At 37.4% G+C, this 22177-nt stretch overlaps 2 protein-coding genes and 1 long non-coding RNA gene across 4 annotated transcripts; all 3 read left to right on the plus strand.

The window, feature by feature from the left end:
• Window positions 1-2834: 2834 nt before the first annotated feature.
• On the plus strand, window positions 2835-22173 carry LOC119785011. The gene is made up of 3 exons (XR_005280999.1): window positions 2835-3277; window positions 18121-18162; window positions 21151-22173. It is a non-coding gene; the product is annotated as an uncharacterized LOC119785011 (long non-coding RNA).
• On the plus strand, window positions 8764-10876 carry hoxc6a (homeobox C6a). 2 transcript variants are annotated; one of them, XM_038287382.1, is made up of 2 exons: window positions 8764-9387; window positions 9778-10876. In XM_038287382.1, the coding sequence occupies exons 1-2, from the start codon at window positions 8991-8993 to the stop codon at window positions 10086-10088; spliced, it is 708 nt and encodes a 235-aa protein (XP_038143310.1). In that variant the 5' UTR covers window positions 8764-8990; the 3' UTR covers window positions 10089-10876. The 2 variants fall into 2 exon arrangements, with proteins under 2 accessions (XP_038143310.1, XP_038143309.1); XM_038287381.1 differs by having other exon boundaries at window positions 8765-9387; window positions 9775-10876.
• On the plus strand, window positions 11601-14419 carry hoxc5a (homeobox C5a). The gene is made up of 2 exons (XM_038287383.1): window positions 11601-12390; window positions 13520-14419. Exons 1-2 carry the CDS (start codon window positions 11931-11933, stop codon window positions 13726-13728), a joined length of 669 nt encoding a protein of 222 aa, XP_038143311.1. The 5' UTR covers window positions 11601-11930; the 3' UTR covers window positions 13729-14419.
• Window positions 22174-22177: the final 4 nt, after the last annotated feature.

Below are 22177 nucleotides of genomic sequence, written 5' to 3' on the forward strand. Positions count from 1 at the left end.
TTTATGACTTTTCTGTTTTTTATTTATTCTGACGTTGCAGGAGCTTATTACTGTACACACATCGGGCGCCTTCAAAGAAAAAATAAAAAATAAACGAAACCATTTTTTTCTTGGCGGACATCTTTATTAATACCCAAAGTTATTGAACTTCAAATAGTTTGTTATAAGTGATTAAAAACTTTCAGTCTCTAATGAGCTAAAGAACTTAATGTTTTGAGTTATTCTTTCCTCTAATGATGTTCAGCCTCTTAAACATTTGCACACGAACGTTGAACAGCCTCCCCGCCAGCCTAATTAAACTTTCCTGCATCTAACAAATAAAATATGCGCCAGTCATGCGCCTGCAGATGTCTCAGTGTACCTTTTAAGGTAAATGTCTTGGAATCCCTCTCACAGCATGCTGCATTTGATTCATCCTCTTAATAAGAAACTTCCTCTCTTCAGGGAGAACCGGAGACTTTTCTTAATGAATCTTGAGAAGAGTAATGGCTGTTCGAGATGAGATGAACAAACATCTGACCTGTGGTGTTAATAATCACACTAGGTAATGGAAAAAGGAAAGAAAGATGGGGGGACGGGGGTCTAAATCTGTACAGTGTGGGCCTAAGGTGTTTGTGTTAAACAATAGTGCGCAGACTAAAGCTTCAGAAAACGTCAACGATAAAATCAAAGTAGAACCAAAACGCAGCTCTTCTATGCCTCGGTTCCGCTGCTGCTTTTTACGCCAGCTGTTTAGGAAAACATTAATATTAGCTTGCAAGAAAAAAATTGGAATACTGCAATGAAAGTCCATTTTAAAAAGCTCTTAGTCAGTGTGGTTCAGATGGTCCTGCGGCGCAGGTCCCGGGGTGTTGCTGGGCTCCTTTGTGTAGTACCTGTCGAACAAATAAACAAAATTAAAATCTGATTCTATTTTCCACAACGTGTAGTTTAGATATATCACTTCATAAATGTAGTTACATAGTGTTTTTATTTTTAATACAACCGCCCCTTGCAAAAATGGTAGTTTATATTTGGCTATTTTTCACTAATCTGGCGTCTAAAATGTACAAAACCCCTGGTGTTGCGTGTTTACCACTTTCCGCTTCGTTTCCGCTCAGAAAAGTATTTTAAAAACTAAAAAAAAAAAAAATTTACAAGTCCTTAAAAAGTAGATTTCGGAATAAATTTAGAGACGATGCTGTTAAAATATCGCAAAACAGATGTGTTTTATTTAGGCTTGTGTATGTTTCGTTTTTAAGACATCTATATTGTCTACTACGTATCTCGCAACTTCTTATCTTATTTTCTAAATTTTTATGTAATAGCTTTGTTTTTTATGTACTTTTCTTTGCTCGCAGCATTATTTTTTCTTAGTATATTATGCCTAAACAAAGGTGAAACATCTGAATAAAATATTAAAGTAATTTTTTCTAATTAATTTGAATATTTCTTGTCTTAAAGAGAAGACCCTATTAATCTGATAAAGATACAATGAATTTTCATTTTAAAACGGGAAAGTTAGGCCTGTCTGCAACGTTTTTATTTTTATTTTAAGTATATAGATTATTTTGTATCACTTCAGTCAACCTGAAGCTTGAAAAAAATAGCATATGTCTCATTTATACTTTTGTAATAATTGTTCCGTTTCTAATTCTAGTAATTATGTTTTTTTTTTTTTTATTCCATGTCTTGCGTGGCTTAATCTTCTTTGTTGAGCTGAAAATCTAAGCATATAAAGCCCCAGTCTTTTTCTTAAACTGAATTCTGTATCCCAGTTCCAAATTTAGCTTCTCTCTTTTACATCTTGCTGTCTGTCCGTGTTTTGTTTTGGTTTCTTTATTTTAAACCAGAGCGTTATATTACCTATAAAGTTTAGTGTACCTGCAGTAAATTTTATTGGGGTGTAAAGACCTTGCTTGTAACGGCCTGCATCTCAGCCCCGCAGTGGGAAGATCACGGCCTGTGAGGGTACGACTAACATTCTATCCTGGGAGAAAAAATATCTGTTGTTAAAGGTTTTGAAGAAATTTTATGCCTTTTTGCTATACTCTTGTCTAGAATATTGGATGAAATCTCCTTGTAGAATTTACTTAATACAACGTTTTACTGTTGTATTGGTTTTGATGGCTCTTACGAATTTCGATATAGTAGGCCTTTCTTTGAGAAAATAAATGTAGCAATGATTAAACATAGATGGTGTCTACTGTGTGTTCGACATGTAAAATGTACGGGATTAAACTTCACAAAGGTGACGTAGTAAGGGCTTAATATTTGCAAAATATTTTTTTGCAAAGAAACTTCTTTAAGTTTTTGGATGGATATCAGATATAACTCGTTTTTAGCAAACAATGTTTGCAGCATTAATTAAAATCTTAAATCGTTCTACTATTGCCTATAAAGTACCTTACTGATGTTGAATTTGCTGTAGTAGAAGAACTTGACTGTCAGGAAAACCAGATGCCCTACAGTGTAGAAGTTCGACCCAAATGAAATTGAATAAATACTTATCATCTTTCTTTTCAGATCGCTTATATCTTTATTTTTACACCTTCATTTTTTTATTTTATTTCATTTGCTGGTTGAGCATTTCATGGCACCTTGTCAGTAATAGGAAGTGGTCGTTTTTCAGATTATTATTTCCAAAATGGGACTTATTTTCGAGTAGTAACAGAATTGTGGCTCTTGCAGTGCGTGGCAGATTTTAGTTTTGTCCTTTTGTAGAAAAAGGGGAAGTAAAAGATGGTCGCAAACATTCCTGGTTGTTAAAGGAAAGAAATTTACAGCTGAGTAATAAAAGTTTACGACTGAGCCCTGGCTGGGATTGGCTGGAGCTGGCCACGTGGCCCAGGCTCTATGAACATGAACTTTATGCTGTTGTCTATTATCTGCTCCTTCCCTTGTATCAGCAGCTGTCTAAAAGCAAGGAGCACAGAAAAGCCAATTTCTCTTTACTGTAAAAAACAAATATAGAACGGCTTCTTTCGGGGTGCGGCTGCAAGTCACAGATTCAGCCGATCTCCGCGACTTCCTGGCGGTGGGATCTTCGGGACAGTCACCGCCTCTACCAAGCCGCTGCCTGCGTTGATCTCTACCCCTCTTTCGCCGTCCCCCTCCTCTGGAGGCAATAAAACCACGACTGGGAAAGCAAAAAGAGAAAGCAAGCCAGCAAGGAAAGACTTTTCTAACAGACAGAGCTCCTTATCGACAACAAGAAGATGCGCGCCGTGCTGCTGTCGCCCCCCTCTCCACCCTGACCCCTCAGCTGTTCTGGACCACAAGAGAAGAGCTCTCTCAGGTAGGATTTCTCTCTTCTTCTTAATGATTGCATCTCCCTTTTTGGTGTTGCTGCTGCTGGGCTAAAACGGTGAATAATGTGAGAGTGAGTGAGATCAGAGAAGTTGAAAGTGTCCATTCTGTGTAGCTGACCTGACCTGCAGATGCCCGAAGCGCTTCTAATGATACTCCTCAGTGCTGTGCGCACCTGCTTGTTTGTAAACCTACCGGCTCATCTGTTCTGCGTTCAGACAGCATTTTAGAAGTGCGGTACACGGTCTGTTGTGATAAACAGCCTCCTGACACTTAACTTTCCCATCAGTCATAGGCCCTTCTGACCATACACTGACGAATTACACTCGGAGCTACACTCGCTCCTCTAATTATGTCCTGCTCGCACACTCATTGCCACATGTTTAAAGACTAAGTAATACCAATGAGCAACACCAGGCACGTTTATGTCATAAACACCCATGCACGCCCATTTTACATACGAATTATAATATATGTGGATTAAAAAGGTCTTAGTAGTGCCCCCTAGTGACGAGAGGGGGATGGATGCGTGGGCGGGTGTTGAGTCTGGTTGTTTACAGCTGCTGTTTTTTTCGGCGGAGGGTTACTGCGGATGTCAGCTGACCCAGCTGATAGAACATTGCCAGCATGTTACTGCTCAGTCAGGCTTCTATGGAGGAGTGTTTACCAGAGTCTGTTATTTTCACTTGTCCACATGACAGATTTGCTTTTCATTTTTGTGGTTTCTGTTTCGATGTTTGAAAACCAATGCTTTGTCTGAGGCTTCGCTATGTGACACAACCAGTGACGACATAAATGAAGTTATTATATTTATACTACATATTATCATTACATATTAAGGTAATAATGATCTAACAAAATAAAACAGCAACGAGATGGAATAATACTAATAAATAGTGATTTCCAGAAAAAAGATTTAATTTGAAACTAAACCAAATCTCACAAGCAGTTGATGAAACAAAAAAGTAAATGCATATTAATGATAGGGATGTCAATATATATATATATATATATATATATATATATATATATATATATATATATATATATATATATATATATATATATATATATATATATATATATATATATATATATATATATATATATATATATATATATATATATATATATATATATATATATATATATGACATACAAACAACAGCTGCCAAAAAGTAAAAAACAGTATCTTAAGGAAAATTAGCAGAAACAACCATAAAAAATGCAAACCAGCAATTTCTGTCAAACATGATTCAAAGCAAATAAAAACCTTAAATCTAGAATATGTTGAAACATCTAGCTTAAGAACTGGATGAATAGATAAAAAAAAAAAAAGTTACAAATCATCTATAATAGACCACTTAACATGGCATAGTGAATTAGGGAAGCAAATGTTGTATAGTGTATTGATGTTTATATACTCATCAATTATCTTATATAGCCTGGAAGGCGCACTATTATTATTATTATTATTATTATTATTATTATTATTATTATTATTATTATTTATCTTTTTCATGTATCCTTTATTATTATTAAATATTATATGTCTAGTGTTTTTTTATATCAATATTGTAAGGGGTAAATAATATTTTATAGCTACAGCAAAAGTGCTAAATATTATGATACATGAAAAGTACAGATTGGACTAAATGATATGTCAGCAAGAGGTTATATTTACTGCCGAGATATATTAAACAGGATCTAAGTTGAAATAACGTTTGTTTGTGTGTGTGTGTGTGTGTGTGTGTGAGTAATGGGGGAGAGAGGTACTACTTTTTTCCTCTTTTTGTTGAAAGAAACTGTCCTTGTAGAAACGTTTTCTGTCTTTGGCTTAATGACGTCTGAAATGAGGAAAAAATATTGTTTTGTGTGATAAAGTGACTCCATGTGTTTCTGCTGAATGTTATCCATTGAAATCACCGAAAATATAATTACAAGGAAAATTCCCTTTGAAGTCATAAAACCTTGCTGCTTCACTTTTCCTTTTTACAACATTACTGGCGTTTTGGATCGTGTCCTGCTGTTGTCTGGCTCTACCTACAGAGAAGGGGAAGAGGAGATGTTGCCATTTAATAATGGACGCCATTTGGGTAAAACTCCCAAATGGGGAGGGGGGGGGGGGTGTCCATTGTTTAGCTGTGCAACGATTTTTAAAGCAGAGATGGTTCGCATAAAACTTCATGAAGTCATGAATCTGTCCGCGTCACCGCATTTAGAACCTCACTTACCTCACTTACCTCAAATTCCGACAGGCCCCAAAATTTTGCCCCCGCTAATGGTCATAATTTATGATGTGTGGATCAACATGTGCTCATTGGGCAACAGCTTCCTGAGTGCTTAACGAGCATAAAGTCGAACACTTCCGGGCATTAATTGGGCCGGTCGGCAGCGGTAAAGTGCTTAGAGGAGCTTTACATTGTTAGTATGAGAATAAGTCCTTATTAGAAACCAGGGTAGGAAAAGAGGAGAAAAGCACCATGGCTGGAGAAGATTTTGCTTCCCTTGCTTTGTTTCTAATCATGGCTCACAATAAAGTGACTTTAAGGGCCTCGTGTAGGTAATGCTGAGTTATGTTGTGACGTTAGAAAGTCGGTTCTGTCTGCAAGTAAGCAAAATGAAAGCTTTTGATTCTCCGGTGTTGAGGGATAGGGGCTTTTTGCCGGCGGAATATGCCTAAAATTAAGGACGTGATTATAATTTACCAGGACAAAATAGTCCAATAATAATAATAATAATAATAATAATAATAATAATAATAATAATAATAATAATAATAATAATAATAATAATAATAATAATAATAATAATAATAATAATAGGCCTACAGTAAAACGCTGCGCATTACAATAAAAGCATGATATTTTAATATATATCCCTGGGTTATATTAAATTATAACCGTTGTATAATTACACAAATATACTGGACTATATTCACTTTGGTTCTTCTTGACCTTCTTTGCGCATTCTTGTTCACTCCAAATGTCCCTTTAAAAAGGAAAACTAAAATACGTGGACCAAACGGTGTCCCAAATGCATGTGATTTGCCTCACGGGCCGCAATAAAACACTAAAACTTCTGGGGAAAGAATGACCTCTCTGATTCTGCACACTGACACAACCTCTGCTGCATTCCAGTCCGCACATTGGCTCCACTGTTCAAGCCTTTTAATTTACAGCCTTCCACTCTATGGACTGGGCTGTTTTTCCTGTTTGTATGTGAGCAACAATACGGGGGAAAAGAAACAGAGGGGGTGGTGAACCAAAATAGTCTAGAGAGAGATATTTTTGACTTTTTAAATATAGAATTATTTCATGTAACTTATTAGACATTTATAATCATGGCATTCTTGATGACATGAAAAACGTCCAATGGTCCAAAGAATATAATCAATAATCCTTTAATGCAATTAATGAAAACACATCATTGCGTTTCTGCTGTAGACAGTATGACATATATATCGCAAAAATACCAGGAGTAAACACATTTTAAAATGTCTATGTAGTTAAAATACCGATTTTAAAAATTTGGATGGAGGAGTTTCTAAAAAATACTATCTCTGATTCATTAAAAGATTTTATTTATTTTTTATTTTTTTTTTGCAATTTCCCCAAATAGTTTTTTTGTTCCTGCGCATTAAAGCTGCAAATAAGTAAATGTGATTTTTATTAAATAAATTGAGGGGAAAGTAAGAAATAATATCGCCTCGCAGACTAAGTTTTTGTGCTCTGTTTACATTATTCTGTGCAAAGCGCGGATGTCCCATATGGTCAAGAAAGGGTGAAGGGAAACTTTTATTGCACCGTCCACTTCCTTCTCTTTTGTTGTCTCTTTTTATGGTCTTTTCGGGATCCCCCTCCTTTTTTCCCACAAAAACACACAAAAAAAGAGAAAAACAACGACAAAAAAGCACAGCAAACAGGGTTAAACATTTCAGGCAACGCATATTTATTCTTATTGGATAAGATCAATGGGCTGAACAAGTATGGCTGCTGCAGCCAAAGTGATTGCGCTAAAACAGACGTTTTCAAGCCTTATCGATTACTTTATTGGTATCAATTATGGCTCGTTGCAAAACGGGGGATAATGTCGATTGTTGACTCAAGTACATGCAACCAAGATTTTTTTTGTCGTTGTTTGTTTTTTTTTTTCTTTTTCCATTTGGTTTAAAAGCATTTTAATTGGGGGTCAATGATATGCTAGGCAGACAAATGCTCTTTTAAAATAAAATAATGATAATAATAAAGTACAAAAGGAGCAGTTTATCTTGTGTTGAATTGCATCATTTTTAACTTTTTAAAAGTAGTCAATTTTCCCTCAAAATGGCTTTGGTTTTTGCGCAAAACAACCCCTCGAGTAATTTGCAAAGGCATAATTTGCTGCAGAGATAATTATCGGTCGCTGTTTCCTCCAAGTGTGTGTGTGTGTGTGTGTGTGTGTGTGTGTGTGTGTGTGTGTGTGTGTGTGTGTGTGTGTGTGTGTGTGTGTGTGTGTGATTCAGAGGAATGTCGAGGTGAGCTTAGAACAAAACAGACCCAGAAAACATCTGTATCAAGACTATAACATGCTGCATTTTGATTCCTCGCTGTGAAAACCTAACACAAAATGTGATATCTTAAATTATAAATTATTTTGACCCACCAGGCACAGCTGGCCTGCAGCATGGATGAGTTTACACTGTTAGGCAGGAGTGGGTAAAATTTCTTTTACATTTCACGGCATAATTCATACCCCCAGACTCCTTTATACGAGCAGTTTCGTTCATCTCCGTCCTTCTCCACTTGCAGTACATTGATTTTTAATTTCCTTAGGCTGCTTGAGTTTGCTGGGCTATGCAGCAGAGAGACAGTTGTTGGTGAGCTGGGGAACGTCACTTGTTTTATAGCCCTCACAGAAGAGAGACCATAAACGCATTCTTACCCCCTGCACCCTAACCCCCTTCTTTATTTCACTTCTAAGGTGCTCACATGCTTGGAATTTTATAACAAAAGATTTAATCAGGAGGATATTTGGGAAAATATTGACATGCATTTGTTGTTTTATCATCCTGCATGCTCTTATATATATATATATATATATATATATATATATATATATATATATATATATATATATATATATATATATATATATATATATATATATAAAATTTGAGTCTGATATTAGCGTGGGGATAATCACAATTCCTGTTTATTCTACTGAATGGTAACCATGTTTTTGTCTTCTAAACTTTAAGCCAAAAAAAAAAAAAAATTCCCTGTATGGTGCGCCTTTGACTTGCAGTCTGCGTTGTGTTTATCGGCATTTAGCACTAATGCTCCACGCAGCTCTGAGCTAAAAGCCACAGTTTCGCTTCAACTTCCCGCCTCTCGATTGGTCGAGAATGGTCAGCTGACGTTGTCATATTGTCTCTCACTGAGCCAAGCCTCGGCTATAATACTCTGGCTTTTTTTTTTTTTTTTTTTTTGCGTCTTAACCGGAGATTGGAAATTAATAATATTCAATCCTCAAAAGTAGCCCCGCATCCACGGAGGAGAGGCAGCAACTCGAGAGGGGGGATATACGGGCGATTTTTGAGGAGGAAGGTGTGGTTGGTTGACTTGACACAGGCGGGAGGGAGATTTACTGGAGAAGGAAGATTGAAAAGAGACCCGATAAAGAAGTGGGGAAGAGTTGGAGAGAAGGGTTACAGGCAAGGTATGAATTCTTATTTCGCAAACCCGTCGCTCTCCTGCCATTTGTCCGGTGGTCAAGAGGTTCTGCCCAACGTCCCCCTAAACTCCACCACCTATGACACAGTCAGACATTTTTCGTCGTACGGCGCCGCTGTGACCCAGAATCGGATATATGCCCCTTTCTATTCCCCTCAGGAGAATGTGGTGTTCGGCTCCGGCAGGGCGCAGTATGAGTATGGATCCAACGTGTTCCTCCAGGATAAGGACGTCCTGCCAAGCTGCAGGCAGACAAACATGGGACTCGGCTCGCAGAGCCACATTGCCCAGGAGTACAGTCTGGATCAGGGGAGGGCAGGAGCCCAGGAGCAGAAGAGCAATATTCCGATCTACCCGTGGATGCAGCGCATGAACTCACACAGCGGTGAGTTTTACTACGACCAAATAAATTAGGGAAATGGGCCAGTTTTACGATATGTCTTACCAAGAGAGTAAGTTACTTTTTATGGCCCCATAAAACATTACTGTATCTGCTCGACTTGTGAGATGGGCCTTACCATGTGCAAATAAACAGCTTTGATTTTGATATTGTTGTAGTGATAATAATCGATGACTTGGGGCAAAGAAATATTGCTAAAATCATTTTGTAATTTTGCATTTGAAAATATGAAATAATTCTATACACTGTCGGCTAAAATTTAATAACATTTTTTGCTATTTTAGACAAAAATTCTGGCCAATTTTTTTTTTACTTGTAATGTATAATTTTATATTCAGGGATAAAATAATTGCCTTTTACTTTGTGCTCCAGCAGGAGTTGGCTACGGGACAGATAGACGCAGAGGACGTCAGATCTACTCTCGCTACCAAACACTGGAACTGGAGAAAGAGTTCCACTTCAACCGCTACCTGACCAGGCGCAGACGCATAGAGATCGCCAACGCGCTGTGCTTGACGGAGCGGCAGATCAAGATCTGGTTCCAGAACCGGCGCATGAAATGGAAGAAGGAGAGCAACCTGACCTCCACGGTGACTGGAAGTGAACAGACAGGAGCTGCTCAGGAGGAGGAACGGAGTGGAAGCGCAGTGGAAGAAGGGAAGGATGAACACAAGAAGAAGGAATAGCTGGAAAGTATTGCGCACATGTGTGCGTGGAAGTGGAGAGGAGGAGGTCATTTCTGACCATGAAAGTCCAACATAACTACCTATAAAAAAAATCTATGAAGACTTGACTTTACTGCATGATGGTTATACCCGCTGCTCTTTAACTCATCTTGACCACAGCAGCTGTGGAGCACTAAATATTCAAAACATTATTCCATCAAAGATTGGTCTCTGTGACATTTGGAGCACTGAGGTGTTTGTTTGATCAATAATAATAATATCAATGTCTCAAATGTATTGTGAAAATAATAAAAACAAGAAGTGTTATTTTCCTGGGTTCTTTTTCCCAAACACCAGGCAAAAAGTCTGTATTTACCCACAGCCAATTCCTCACTGTGAACTCTTTAATCACCTCACCAAATACAGTGTTGGTTTGACTTTGCTCATTGTTGTACATGCACATTCCACGGCGTTCCACGGAACACAATGTAAACTAGTACTTGAATTGTCCACGTATTAAAAAAAAGAGAAAAAAAATAAGTTGCACGGTCAACTGATGAGCTTGTATATATCAAATAAAAGAAGCATAACTACATATTATGCAAATCCCGTGCTGTGCATTTAGCCGCTTGGTTATGGCGCAGCATACCGTCAAAGAAAAGCGCCACTTCTTTTTAAATCATTTGACAATATGCATTTTTTTGTTGTGAAACAGATTTGTACACTAGTAATTCTTCACTTTTTTGAGTGTTATGATTTTTTTGTTTTGTCATATTTGTGTATCAGTGAATAAAATCTTTAGCCTATAACTCTCGTCTTGTTGCTTCGATCATTACTTTGTTCTAACAATCAAATGCGGTCTACTGGGCATGTTTTCCAAGTTAATCACAACAAAAATAGAATGGTCAAATCCTATTTTCTAGGTGCAAAGAAATCTTTATAATAAGTTAATATGAGGGTTTTGGAGGATTACAGTGGGAACAGAAAAACAATGGTGACTAAACACTCTTCAGCTTTCGTAATTTAATGTTTTCACGTTGAGGGGGAACAGAAATACTTTTCTTATTGTAGTTTTTCAAGTAAACATATATATTATTTTAGATATTGTTTATATATATATATATATATATATATATATATATATATATATATATATATATATATATATATATATATATATATATATATATATATATATATATATATATATATATATATATATATATGTATAGATTAATGTATTAATGTATTATTATTATGATCAGTTACAGTATTAGTATTATTATACTAAAGTAATTTATGTACAAAGCAAACGACTTATTTTTTTTATATTATTATATTATATATTATTATATATATTTTCAACATTCTCTTCCCTTGGACTTTAAAACGCGTCCCAGGCGCACGTCCTGACACGTCCTGCTCCATTCCAGACACCAGATGACGCTCTTGTCTTTCTGTCCTGACTTTTTGCGTTAAAGATCCCCCTTGCATGGTCCCCAACAACCAAACAGCTCAAAGTTTACCGGACACGTTTCTCCTATTCATCAATATCCCCATTGAGTATCAAGCCAATTTATGACTGGCCAACACATGCACGTGATCGCATACAAATACCCCATATTTGGGCAGTGCGCTCCGGATCAAGAATTAAAAAAAAAGAGAGAAAAGATACCAAAGCCTACTCCACCTATAAATCCTGGATTATTTTTTTCCTCTTCTTTGGGATAGACAGTTGTGAATTTTCCATTAGAAGCCTACAAAGAAAAAGCAATGATCATCAAAAAGAAGGAAATACCCGCAACCCTCATCTTGTGTGCTGTGTTTGAATAGAAACTGTGGGTGGGTTGAATTAGTTCTGAAATGAACTCTCGTGTTGAGTACTCCAATTTTGGACAAACAAGCAAGAAAACTTCTGCTAACAGCATGTTTACTTTCGATGCATCTGGGCGCACGTCCAGCCGTTGTGAGGGTGCTAACGTGAACGGGATTTACTCCTATCCCGTCCCCACGACCGCTGCGCAACGGGAGGAGATCAGAAGTAGGCTGCGTGGCAACACGGATACTCTGCTCCCTCCCGGAACACAGATAGGCATGCTCTCCAGCGTTTCCCCCGTAGAGGAGAGTGGACTCGGCTACGGACGAGGCGCGGACAGAGACCCGGAAAGAAGCGCAAAACTCGGAGGTAACAGGAGCCAGGAGGGCAGCCAAAAAGCGGAAAGCGCACAGACAGTGAAAACAAACGCAAATGCGCACCAGCTTCAGGATAGTGAACAGCGGCCGCAGATTTATCCCTGGATGACAAAACTGCACATGAGCCACGGTAAAGTTTTCCTGTTTTATTAAAGGCAACAAAAGTGCGAATATGATGTTCACTCTTAACGCAACAACACTTGGTTTCGCTCGCTCTAGTGTCCCTCTTGAGTTTTATAGGCCAAAAGCAGGAAATAATAAAAACTCGTGGTCATAAATTTTATGACAAAGGCATGTATTGCTCGTAAACCTGCTCTGTTACGGTGAAGGGGTGATCTGTGCTGTGATTTATGGTGAAATAATTGGATAAGAGAACAAATATATGAAAAAAAAACATTGAAATTATGTTACAAATCCGACTATGTAATAGTTATTGCGGAGTTTCTGCTTCTCCCTACATGCTTTTAAATTTTCAGTGTTCCTTGGGGAGGAAGACAAAAAGCTTTAGCCTTTAATTGAACTCTGGGCCACACCAATGTCCTGACCCAATTCTGAACTCTTCACCTCTGAGAGATTTGAATAGACATGCTTTCTTCATGCCTCCAAACCTATAGCTGCTGACAATTTAGCTGCAGAGAAAACTGTAAATGCATTAGCTACAAAACAAGAAGCAAGACTGGATATGTGTTTGTTCACTTTGCAAATGCATGCACAGAAAACACGCAGCAGGGATGTTGGATTAATCTAAATATCCAGCGGCTGCAGGCCTGTTGCTTTACATAGCGAGGCTGTGCAAGTCTATAAATAGGAAAACAATTGGAAAACACCATTTTGCATAATATTAAATGCTACTTTTATGACTTATGTTGGTCTCGATTCAGGATGATTTATTTCCCTACTAGTAGCGGTTTCATACCTTACAGGGAGGCCCAGAGATTGTAAGTTATCTGATTAATTCATAGGTGTTAGAAGTGATTTACTGAGCTACAATTTTGTTTTCAAATTTTAAACAATTAAGATGATTATATTAATAAAATTTAGTTTTTTTTTAGTATCTTCGGCTTTTTTTCTTGTTATATAATTTCTATAGAGCAAATCCAACAATATATCAATAGAAATAAATTAAATTTATTGAGGAGAGGGCCTCAATAACTATAGCTTTTCCATATTTGTTCACATTATAACCAAAGCTTAATTTGTTGCAATAATTTGTGCAATATAATGTTGCTGAAAGCTGACATATTCTAATACTGCTTCAGAATCGGAGGGTAAGCGTTCCCGGACCAGTTACACCCGCTACCAGACTCTGGAGCTGGAGAAAGAGTTTCACTTCAACCGCTACCTGAGCCGCCGCAGGCGCATAGAGATCGCCAACAGTCTGTGCCTAAACGAGAGGCAGATCAAAATCTGGTTCCAGAACAGAAGGATGAAATGGAAGAAGGACTCAAAGATCAAAGTAAAGGAGTAAAACAGGCGATGCAGCACTTTTTTTTTTCTGCAGCCCTACACTTGCACAGCAGTGCTGGAGTTGCTCGCTTGACCTACGGATGAACCGCTAAGGAGCAATGACATCATGACACGGCTCTGTGTGCTTCATCACCAATTATGTGTCACTTTCTGCGGTTTGGAACCTAATGTATTGAATATCGCTCACTATGATCAATCGGTTTACATTTCTAAATTAATTTGCTGCCTATGCGATGATAACCCCACTTTACTGCGCAAAAAGCTGGGCTCTGGCGGGAGCTGGGTCCTTCAATGCTTTTGACCCGCATTGCGCTTGAAAAAGCTGCACAACGTTATTAATATGTGTTCATAGTAAAGGGGACAGAGTAATGACTGAGAGTTCATCATTTCCAACTTCTTAAGCGTGTAATTAAAAAGTAAGGTCCATGAGTAAAAAAATAAATAAAATAAAATCGGTTAGGTTGAAAACTGTTTTCCTTCTTCGTCAAATAAATCAGGATTTTGTCTGATGTGTTTAGTGTGCAGTTTGTCATCCATGTTGTCTGTCATAACTTTGTGAGTGTGTTTGATAACACTGAAATGTGCAATGCAGCATTATTTGTTTCCCATAGTAAACTACAGGTGCCTGATGCACACAAGGCCTGATTGATGGCCAGTTTGTTGATTGTAACCAATAAAATCATTAAAAATAAGACACTTTTTTGTGAGTATTATTTTTCTCTTAATATCTGAGATCCATTGCAAAAAATAGTTACGTACTTCAGACATTTTTTTCTTCACATTTTGTCCACTGAATAAAAATGTAACTCTCATTTTTCAAATGAAATTTTGTTTGTTTTGTTAGGTATTCTCAGAGACCCCAGAATTTCTCTGGTTGACAAACGCGCTCTGAAGTTTAAGGCCCCCCTCATAAAACTTTATTGCCCCCTTTTCCAGCACTCTGCAGGAACACTCGGCTTCCTGTTTTGTCAGGGGATGAGGAAGGGCCACACCAGCCTGTTAGAACAACACAACAGTGGATGCAAAGCTCGGCTTCCTGTGGCCGCACACAGACACTTCTTTGGGGGCATATGGTCAGACCTGCTTCAACCCTGTTTCATTACATTATAGTTAAAATACCACTTAGCAGCATTTGATGTCTCAGTTCAAGTGATGCAGCGTATCCTGAGAGGCAATCCCCATCTTTACTTAAATAAAATAAAAAAGCCAACTCACCTTTAAAACTAACAGCCTCCTGTATGATCTCCCCTTATTTGAACCGGTCTACTGCAGCGTCCACTTTCTCTGCGCTCTGTTGGGGCCTATAAACCTTAACGTGAGAGCATGCATTCAAGCTTTCTTTTTGGGGATTTTAAAGTTTACAAGGTTACAAATGCCAATTGCCCCAAGCAGGGCCTGTGAATGGTGCGTGAGAAGCACGTGGTGTCGTTTAAGTGGGTTTTATGGCCTGGAAGAGCTGACAAACCTTCGATATATACACATCATATATAATCTTAACTGTCCGGAATCGCAGCTGCTGGCTTCCCCCTTATCGGAGTAGGAAAGGGCTTTGTGGTAGTGGCAGAGGATGCAGTACCTTTCTCCGGACTGTGGAGCGGAGCGAAGGGCTGAGACCTGCTGCTGCAGTAAGTTATTTCAACTTTACATACTGCTTCGGGTTTGTGCAGTCATATCGCTCAAAATATTCTTTTTTTTTTGTGCGCGCGCGTGTGTGTGATTGAGTTACTTTGAACGCATGGATTGACGATATAAACATAACTGAATTACCTGATGACGACTCAGCGGAGCTGTGATTCAATACCAAAGATTAGAAAATGCTCGCCGGTTTATGTTTTCAAAATGATTTTTGAAACAAATACGAGTGTGTTAAAAATAACATCAGAACAAGAGCTTTTAAGTTCTTACGTTGCCCTACTCCACATCTGCTCGCAATATTCCCATGCAAATGTTAACTTGAACATGTCTGTTTAATTTAAATAAAAAAATCTTGAAACTTTGATAAAATGAAGCAGTGCTGTGGAAAAAAACGAGTATTTGCCCTATGTTTATGTTTAAATGGCGTTAGGATCTTTATTTTTAAAAATTAGGAATAAGAGAGAAGATCCACTTTAGTGCTCAATTATAACTGTCAACAATTTTAAAGTTGATCTTGTTCTCTATGTCTGAAGTATAACATGAAGTGGAGGATCAGTACACAATCATTTTGAGGAGCAAGGTTAAATTTGCTGCTTCATTATACTTCGTAGTAGAGAAAATAAAATAAAAATCGCTATAATTAATTTCCACACTTCACGTTACAGTTGCATCACGTTCATAAACCTAAAGCCAAGAATAAAAGTCTATTTCATTTCAAGATAGGCCTAAATGTGATTAAAGCTAATTATTCATCTACATTAATTTGTTATTGCAATAAATACAACAAAGTAATGTCAAGAGAATATGCAGCAGATAACAACACAGAATGCTGCAGTTTTATTGTCAAAAACAGAAAAACACATACTGCATCCTGCGCACTAATCCGCCCACTGACACATCCACTCAATACATAAAATTTCGTGAGGAGAAATATCTGTAGCATGATTTAAAAATTGTATCAATTTAGATTTAACTGTGTAGCAAATTAGGGGCTAATTATCCAAAAAGATGCATGATAATTGTACTGTTGTTTAGCATGCTGCAGTCGTTTAAGGGAGAATGGGCGTTGTTGTTGGGTTTTTTCACCTTGTCACAGCGGTCTTTTGTGTGTCACGGCCGTTTTCTCACCACACAGGTTCTCGGATCTCATTTTTAGTAACACAGTTTGACTGTGAACTGAAAAAAGAATAAATATTTGCACATTTCCCACCATTTTAAACCACACAAAAAACCCATACCAGTTTGATTAGCTTGAAAACTAATGAGACAATGCCTTCTTATGACCTTAATAGTTTTCTGTTGCTCTGTTGGAGACATCATTTAATCACCCATATGCCTAGGCAAACAGCTCCGCCTACAGAAACAGCTTCCTCTACTCCTAATCAATGTGTGGAGGTGCTATTATTTCACATCAGAGCTCAAATTGATTAGTTTTCACATTTACAGGATGCTGTGGTTACAAATACTTTTTTCTGGTCTGTTTTAGTTGCCGTTGTATTAAATGTGTTGCGGTGGCTGAGCCGAATATACCTTATTTCCATTTCTGAAGGTACATTTTGCTTTCAGGTGTGCAGGGTCAACTGTGCTATTTCAATAGGGGGCACTGTGTAACATATCCTCCCGTGTGAGTGTGGCTGTGCAGGGGGCATTCGAAATGTTTTGTTCTCTGTGTTGTTTTGGTAAAAAATTTATCATTTAGAAAATGTCCAGAAAAATTTGCATTAGAAAAAGAATTTGCAAAGGAGTGGGCTTCCGTTTCCCTAAAATAAATATTTTGTTATCTCTCGTACACCTCAAATATACTGTATACACATTCTAGGTATATAAAGCGTTTTTTATTTGAAGGGATTCTTGAATAAAGGCTAGGTGCTAGAGGAAAAAAAAAGTTTCAAATCTTCATTTTGAAAGTGAAACTGGTCTGAATATCCGCTTTCACTGCCATGTTCTGGGCTGGTGTATTCCTTTCTCTGACCTGTGGAACCGACACTGTCATCCTTCAATCCGCAGAGGTCATTTCCGGGTGAGCACAGACTTCCCTTTGTCTGGAACTCGAAAAAGAGTCAGATATCTCAATTGCAAAATTTCAGAGCAGAGACTGATTTTATTTACAATGTGAAGACAAAGTCGTGTTTCTTTTTTATTGACTGTTCGCCATAATTCAGAGGCGCTGAAGTCCAGGGAATTCTATTCATAGTAGCTCTTGCCCAAGGAAATGCCAAATTGCTTGTAAAGTTTTGTTTTATCGTCTGAAAACGATCTGTCTTAAATCCTTTTCAGGGTCTCTGTTCTGCAGGAATTCGAACATTGCGCATATTTTGCACAGTCTCCCTTCAGAAATGCGTGAATATTAAACAAAATGTTGTAATAAAAATTAGTAGTTGAAAATAAGTGCGGAACTAAATTAATTTGTAAATTAAAGTTTGACATGGTTTGTTTTCAGTGATTTTATTACGTTTGATATCTACAATTCTATCGGTTTTTATTATGAAGATTATTAACATTTATCTCATAATTTCCACATAAAGATCAAACTTTTACAACCAGGCTTTTACATCTATCTAATAACTTTCCAAATTAACCTACCATTATAATCGTTAAAATAGATAGAAATAAAATATAAATATTTAAAAATTTGCTTACTACAACGTGCCTGATAGAATAATTATGTAATGTTGCAATGAAGATCAGTGTGGCATTTTCCTGAATATATTTTTAACAATTTATTATATTTATATGCAAGTCATGTGCTTTGTTTCAGACATTTCACTGGGTGAAAATGAGAGCAACTGTGGATGTTAAAGTAAGTCTCCTCGTTTGATTTCAGGTCAAATCTGTATCTTAACAGAGACATCTGTCATTTGGCTGAGGGCAAACAAATTTTCGATCAGAGTTTTATGATGCCTGAAAGTTTAATAAGTTCAGATTTTTGTATTTATTGTTATCATTCCTATTTAGATCAGCTTATATTTTGTTGGGTTTTTTTTGTGTTTTTTTTTTTAGACATATAAACAAGGGTTTTATACACAGTACAATGAAAGGCACTTCCAGTAGCCTACATGTTGTTTCTATTTAAAGCAGAGGGAGGATGTTTTGTTGCAGCGGAGGCTGTCTTTATTATAATATTACAATTATTCTAATGAGCCATAGTACCGCAGTGGTTTATGTTGGGGAATCCAGTTTCTAAAAATCACCTTTGCTCCCCTGGCGGTCGCTTTATACCAGCATTCACAGCCAACTGGTCTCCAGTCTGTCTGCACTTCATTAAAACTTTTTATTTTAACTGGACTATCCCGCCTAATGTTATTACACCTGGGGAAGGTAAACGCGTGGAGGCCATTACATTAAGGGTTTGATTAAAAGCGCATCGTAACCATTTTCATTAGGGAGCGAGATATTGCTGCAGTCTCTGAATTCAGGTCAAACAACTGGACAGTGAATGTGAAAAAAAGGATGAAGGACCTGCAGAATTTTGATTAATTCTGTTTACATGAATACTTGTGTGAACACGCGTGTAAAAAGGTTGTTTTTCGGGGGGAGTTGGGGGGGGGGGAGTAGTGGTGGTGGAGAAATCTTAACAATCCCTCAAATGAATAAATGAAACATCAAATTAATCCGCCTGAGGGTCTCATTTTTTTGTACTTCTACATTATAACTAGTTATTGAACTAGGTGCACGATCTGAAAGCCATTTGTGAGGAGAGAAAGAATTCATTGCTGTCTCTCCATCAATAATCCTTGGCAGTGAACTATTGGAAGCAGTCATACGCGAGGGGTGAAACGCGGGTCAGGCTGTCTAACTAATATTAAAATGCGCTCGCCATGAGCACATGGGGCGAGAGGGAGTGCGTGGTGCTCACATTGGCTGGGTGCACCACAAAATCATGTGTTTAGATGAAAACTCGACGCAGCCAAACGGGCACGCTTTCTTATTGTTTTATCTTATGAGGAACTCAGTTTTATTGATTGATAAAAAATGGGAATATACTTTAAAATATGCTAATGAAGTTGTGTTTTTATACTCACTTTGTGCTTTTCTTTTGCGATTAGTTCAATTGATTCTCAATCTGAGAATGTTTGCTGTTTTTAATAACCCCCCCTAAACAGGTCACATGTCCAACGTTGCATTTTTCATCCAAGGATTTTCTCATTAGCTTCTATGGTGTCAGAAGGAAAGGTTACCGAGCGGTCAGTATGGTAATGGCGAGTAGAAGAAATGGTTGGGAACAATAGAAACTTATTTTTCATCTGCTCCTGTCACGCCGTCCTTTTGTATTCTCCGTGTTTGTGGCTGAATATTCATATAGGAGCCACCTCAATGCAGAATGCAGAGAAAGGAGAGCCTCTGTATTCCCTGTGTAAGCGTATACACGCGTGTGTGGGGGTGTTTGTGTGTGTAGATTATTTTCAGGGCGGAAAACAAAAAACAAAAAAATAAAAAACAAACAAATAGCTGTGTGCGTTGCTTCCCACATGAAAAGCATCAGCTTTTACGCACGCTTTATGTGATTGTTCTGCTCAATTGCCGTATTGAAATATATCTGACAAAGCATGCCTCATTTATAACCTGCTTGCACCGATGTTTGCTCAACAGTTCTTCTCTCCAGCCCCAATCTGAAAGCACATTAGTTGTCTATATGTACCCTGTAGAACCGAATTTGCGTGCTGCAAAAACAATCGCAAATACGTCTCTACAGGAATACATGGGCAACTGAAATACCACGCCAGGCAATGGATTGCACGTCACTCTTGTTCTCCTCTCTGTTCCCTTTTTCTTGCTTCTGCATATACAGGAAACATCAGCAATGATCCTTACGACCGAGCAATGTAACATTGCAATAACGCTGTCACGGAGTGTATTCATTGTCCACACAGATCCGCACTTTGTAGAGTTAGCTGTAGAGGCCACAGAGTAAGGGAGTCCTGTAAGCAGTGCGCCGCTACTACTGTGTCAGAGCCTGTAAAACACGCCGGGAACCAGGGGTCGTTTAGAAGTGACTGATTTACGGCTTTTATTGCTCTATAAAACCCCTCTAACATCCTCGGTAGGGGTAATAGAAATGTCGTGCGCATTCTTTACAAACAGCACAGTCAGAGTTATGATATGCAGTTTTCACATCGTTTTTAAACTTATTATGTAATTATGGCTTTGGAAATAGATCCCCTGGCTTGCAGAGTAACCAAAATACTGACCTATATCTATTTTCAGTATCGACCTAAACCTATTATTATTATTATTATTATTATTATTATTATTATTATTATTATTATTATTATTATTATTATTATTATTATTATTATTATTATTATTATTATTATTATTATTATTATTATTATTATTACTATTATTATTATTATATTGGGAGTTGGAAGTTGTCTGAGAAGAATGGCATGCCAAGTTTACTCAGGCTTGCAGCATCAGTTTACAACATAAAAGGCGACCACAAGTCATGTGGCTCATGGTCAGAGCTTTACCCAGGATTAACAAACTAACAGCTGAGATGAAATATTACCTTATGCCAAACATTTAGATAGCTGAAGTAGGAGAATTAAATATGGTTTTACTATTTCAGCTCACTGTCATGTATGTTTAGTGATGTCATTTTACTTTACATCTCCCTTAATTTCTTGGTGAGTTATGAGGTTATGTCATCGGGGATGAAAGTTATTTAATCACTATGTCTGGACTGTTGAGGTTCACATCATGCATAGTATAAAATGAGTCAAAAAGAGCAGGAAACAATACGCAAAGTACAGTTATGAGTCCTAAGATGTTTTTTTTATTACTCTAGGCTCCTGATTGCAGCTGTCTCACCTGCAAAACCACATTTAACCTAGTCATTACAGGTAAATCAATGGTGTATATTGTTATGATACATAAAGTGATTGGGATTCTATTTCCCATGTTTCAATCATGCCTAACGTCTGACTTTATATTTATTACTGTCAATGCTGTATGCTGTGTGGAGCTGCAGTCTGGCTTTGTAGTTAAAAATTGTGAGCTTTGTTAAAATAGGTTTAATCTTATGTTTTGCAAAAAGTTGTGGTTGGTAGCTTGTTGCATCATTAGAAAGCAAGCCTTCATATCATAAGTCCATATCATAAGTTTGTTTTGATGAAAATAGTAAACAATAGAGCATGAATGCTAAACACCTTAAAGACACTGTGCAGTGCACAGCAAAGCTTTTCTTGCAGCTTTGCAGGCCTACATGGCTTTTCAAATCCAGTTTATTTCTGATCTGTAGAACCTTTTTCAATTGAACTTGCCAAGACTATTTCAATTTTTCATTGTCGTTCTTTCTAATTTCAAAACATAAACCAATGCCTAATCATCTGGATTAATATCATATAGTGGAAGTAAAAGACATGAAAGTGACAAGTGCAAAGTTTTCCTTCTTTTCTGTGTGGTGTCTCTTTTGTCACACTCTTATCCAGTTCCTATGAATGATCTGATTCATAGGAACATCTTCCAAGCATCTCACATCACCTGCACTGCAGTGAAACCAAAAAGCAATTAAAGATCTGAATTCATATAGCTTTTGCAGGAACTCTCAGAAGCTTGTATAACTCTTAAGAGCATAACATTTGAACTAAAAAATGTACTGATGAATAAAAAAACAGCTGAGCAATAGTAACAGTTTTTTTTTATCAAGAAAGTAAGAGTTTTACAAATAGAGTAAAGATAAAAAGAATGGTGAGTGTTCTTTTTTTGTTTTGAGGTGATTAGGGATATTATAACCAATTAAGGAGATTTGAGCTGGTGCTGATCAATGCAACAGTATGGCAGTATAGGGACATTTTGAGAGTTTGTTGCAAGAA

Source organism: Cyprinodon tularosa, unplaced genomic scaffold, assembly GCF_016077235.1.
Source record: "Cyprinodon tularosa strain WSP-4 unplaced genomic scaffold, ASM1607723v1 ctg239, whole genome shotgun sequence".
NCBI classification, from domain to species: domain Eukaryota; kingdom Metazoa; phylum Chordata; class Actinopteri; order Cyprinodontiformes; family Cyprinodontidae; genus Cyprinodon; species Cyprinodon tularosa.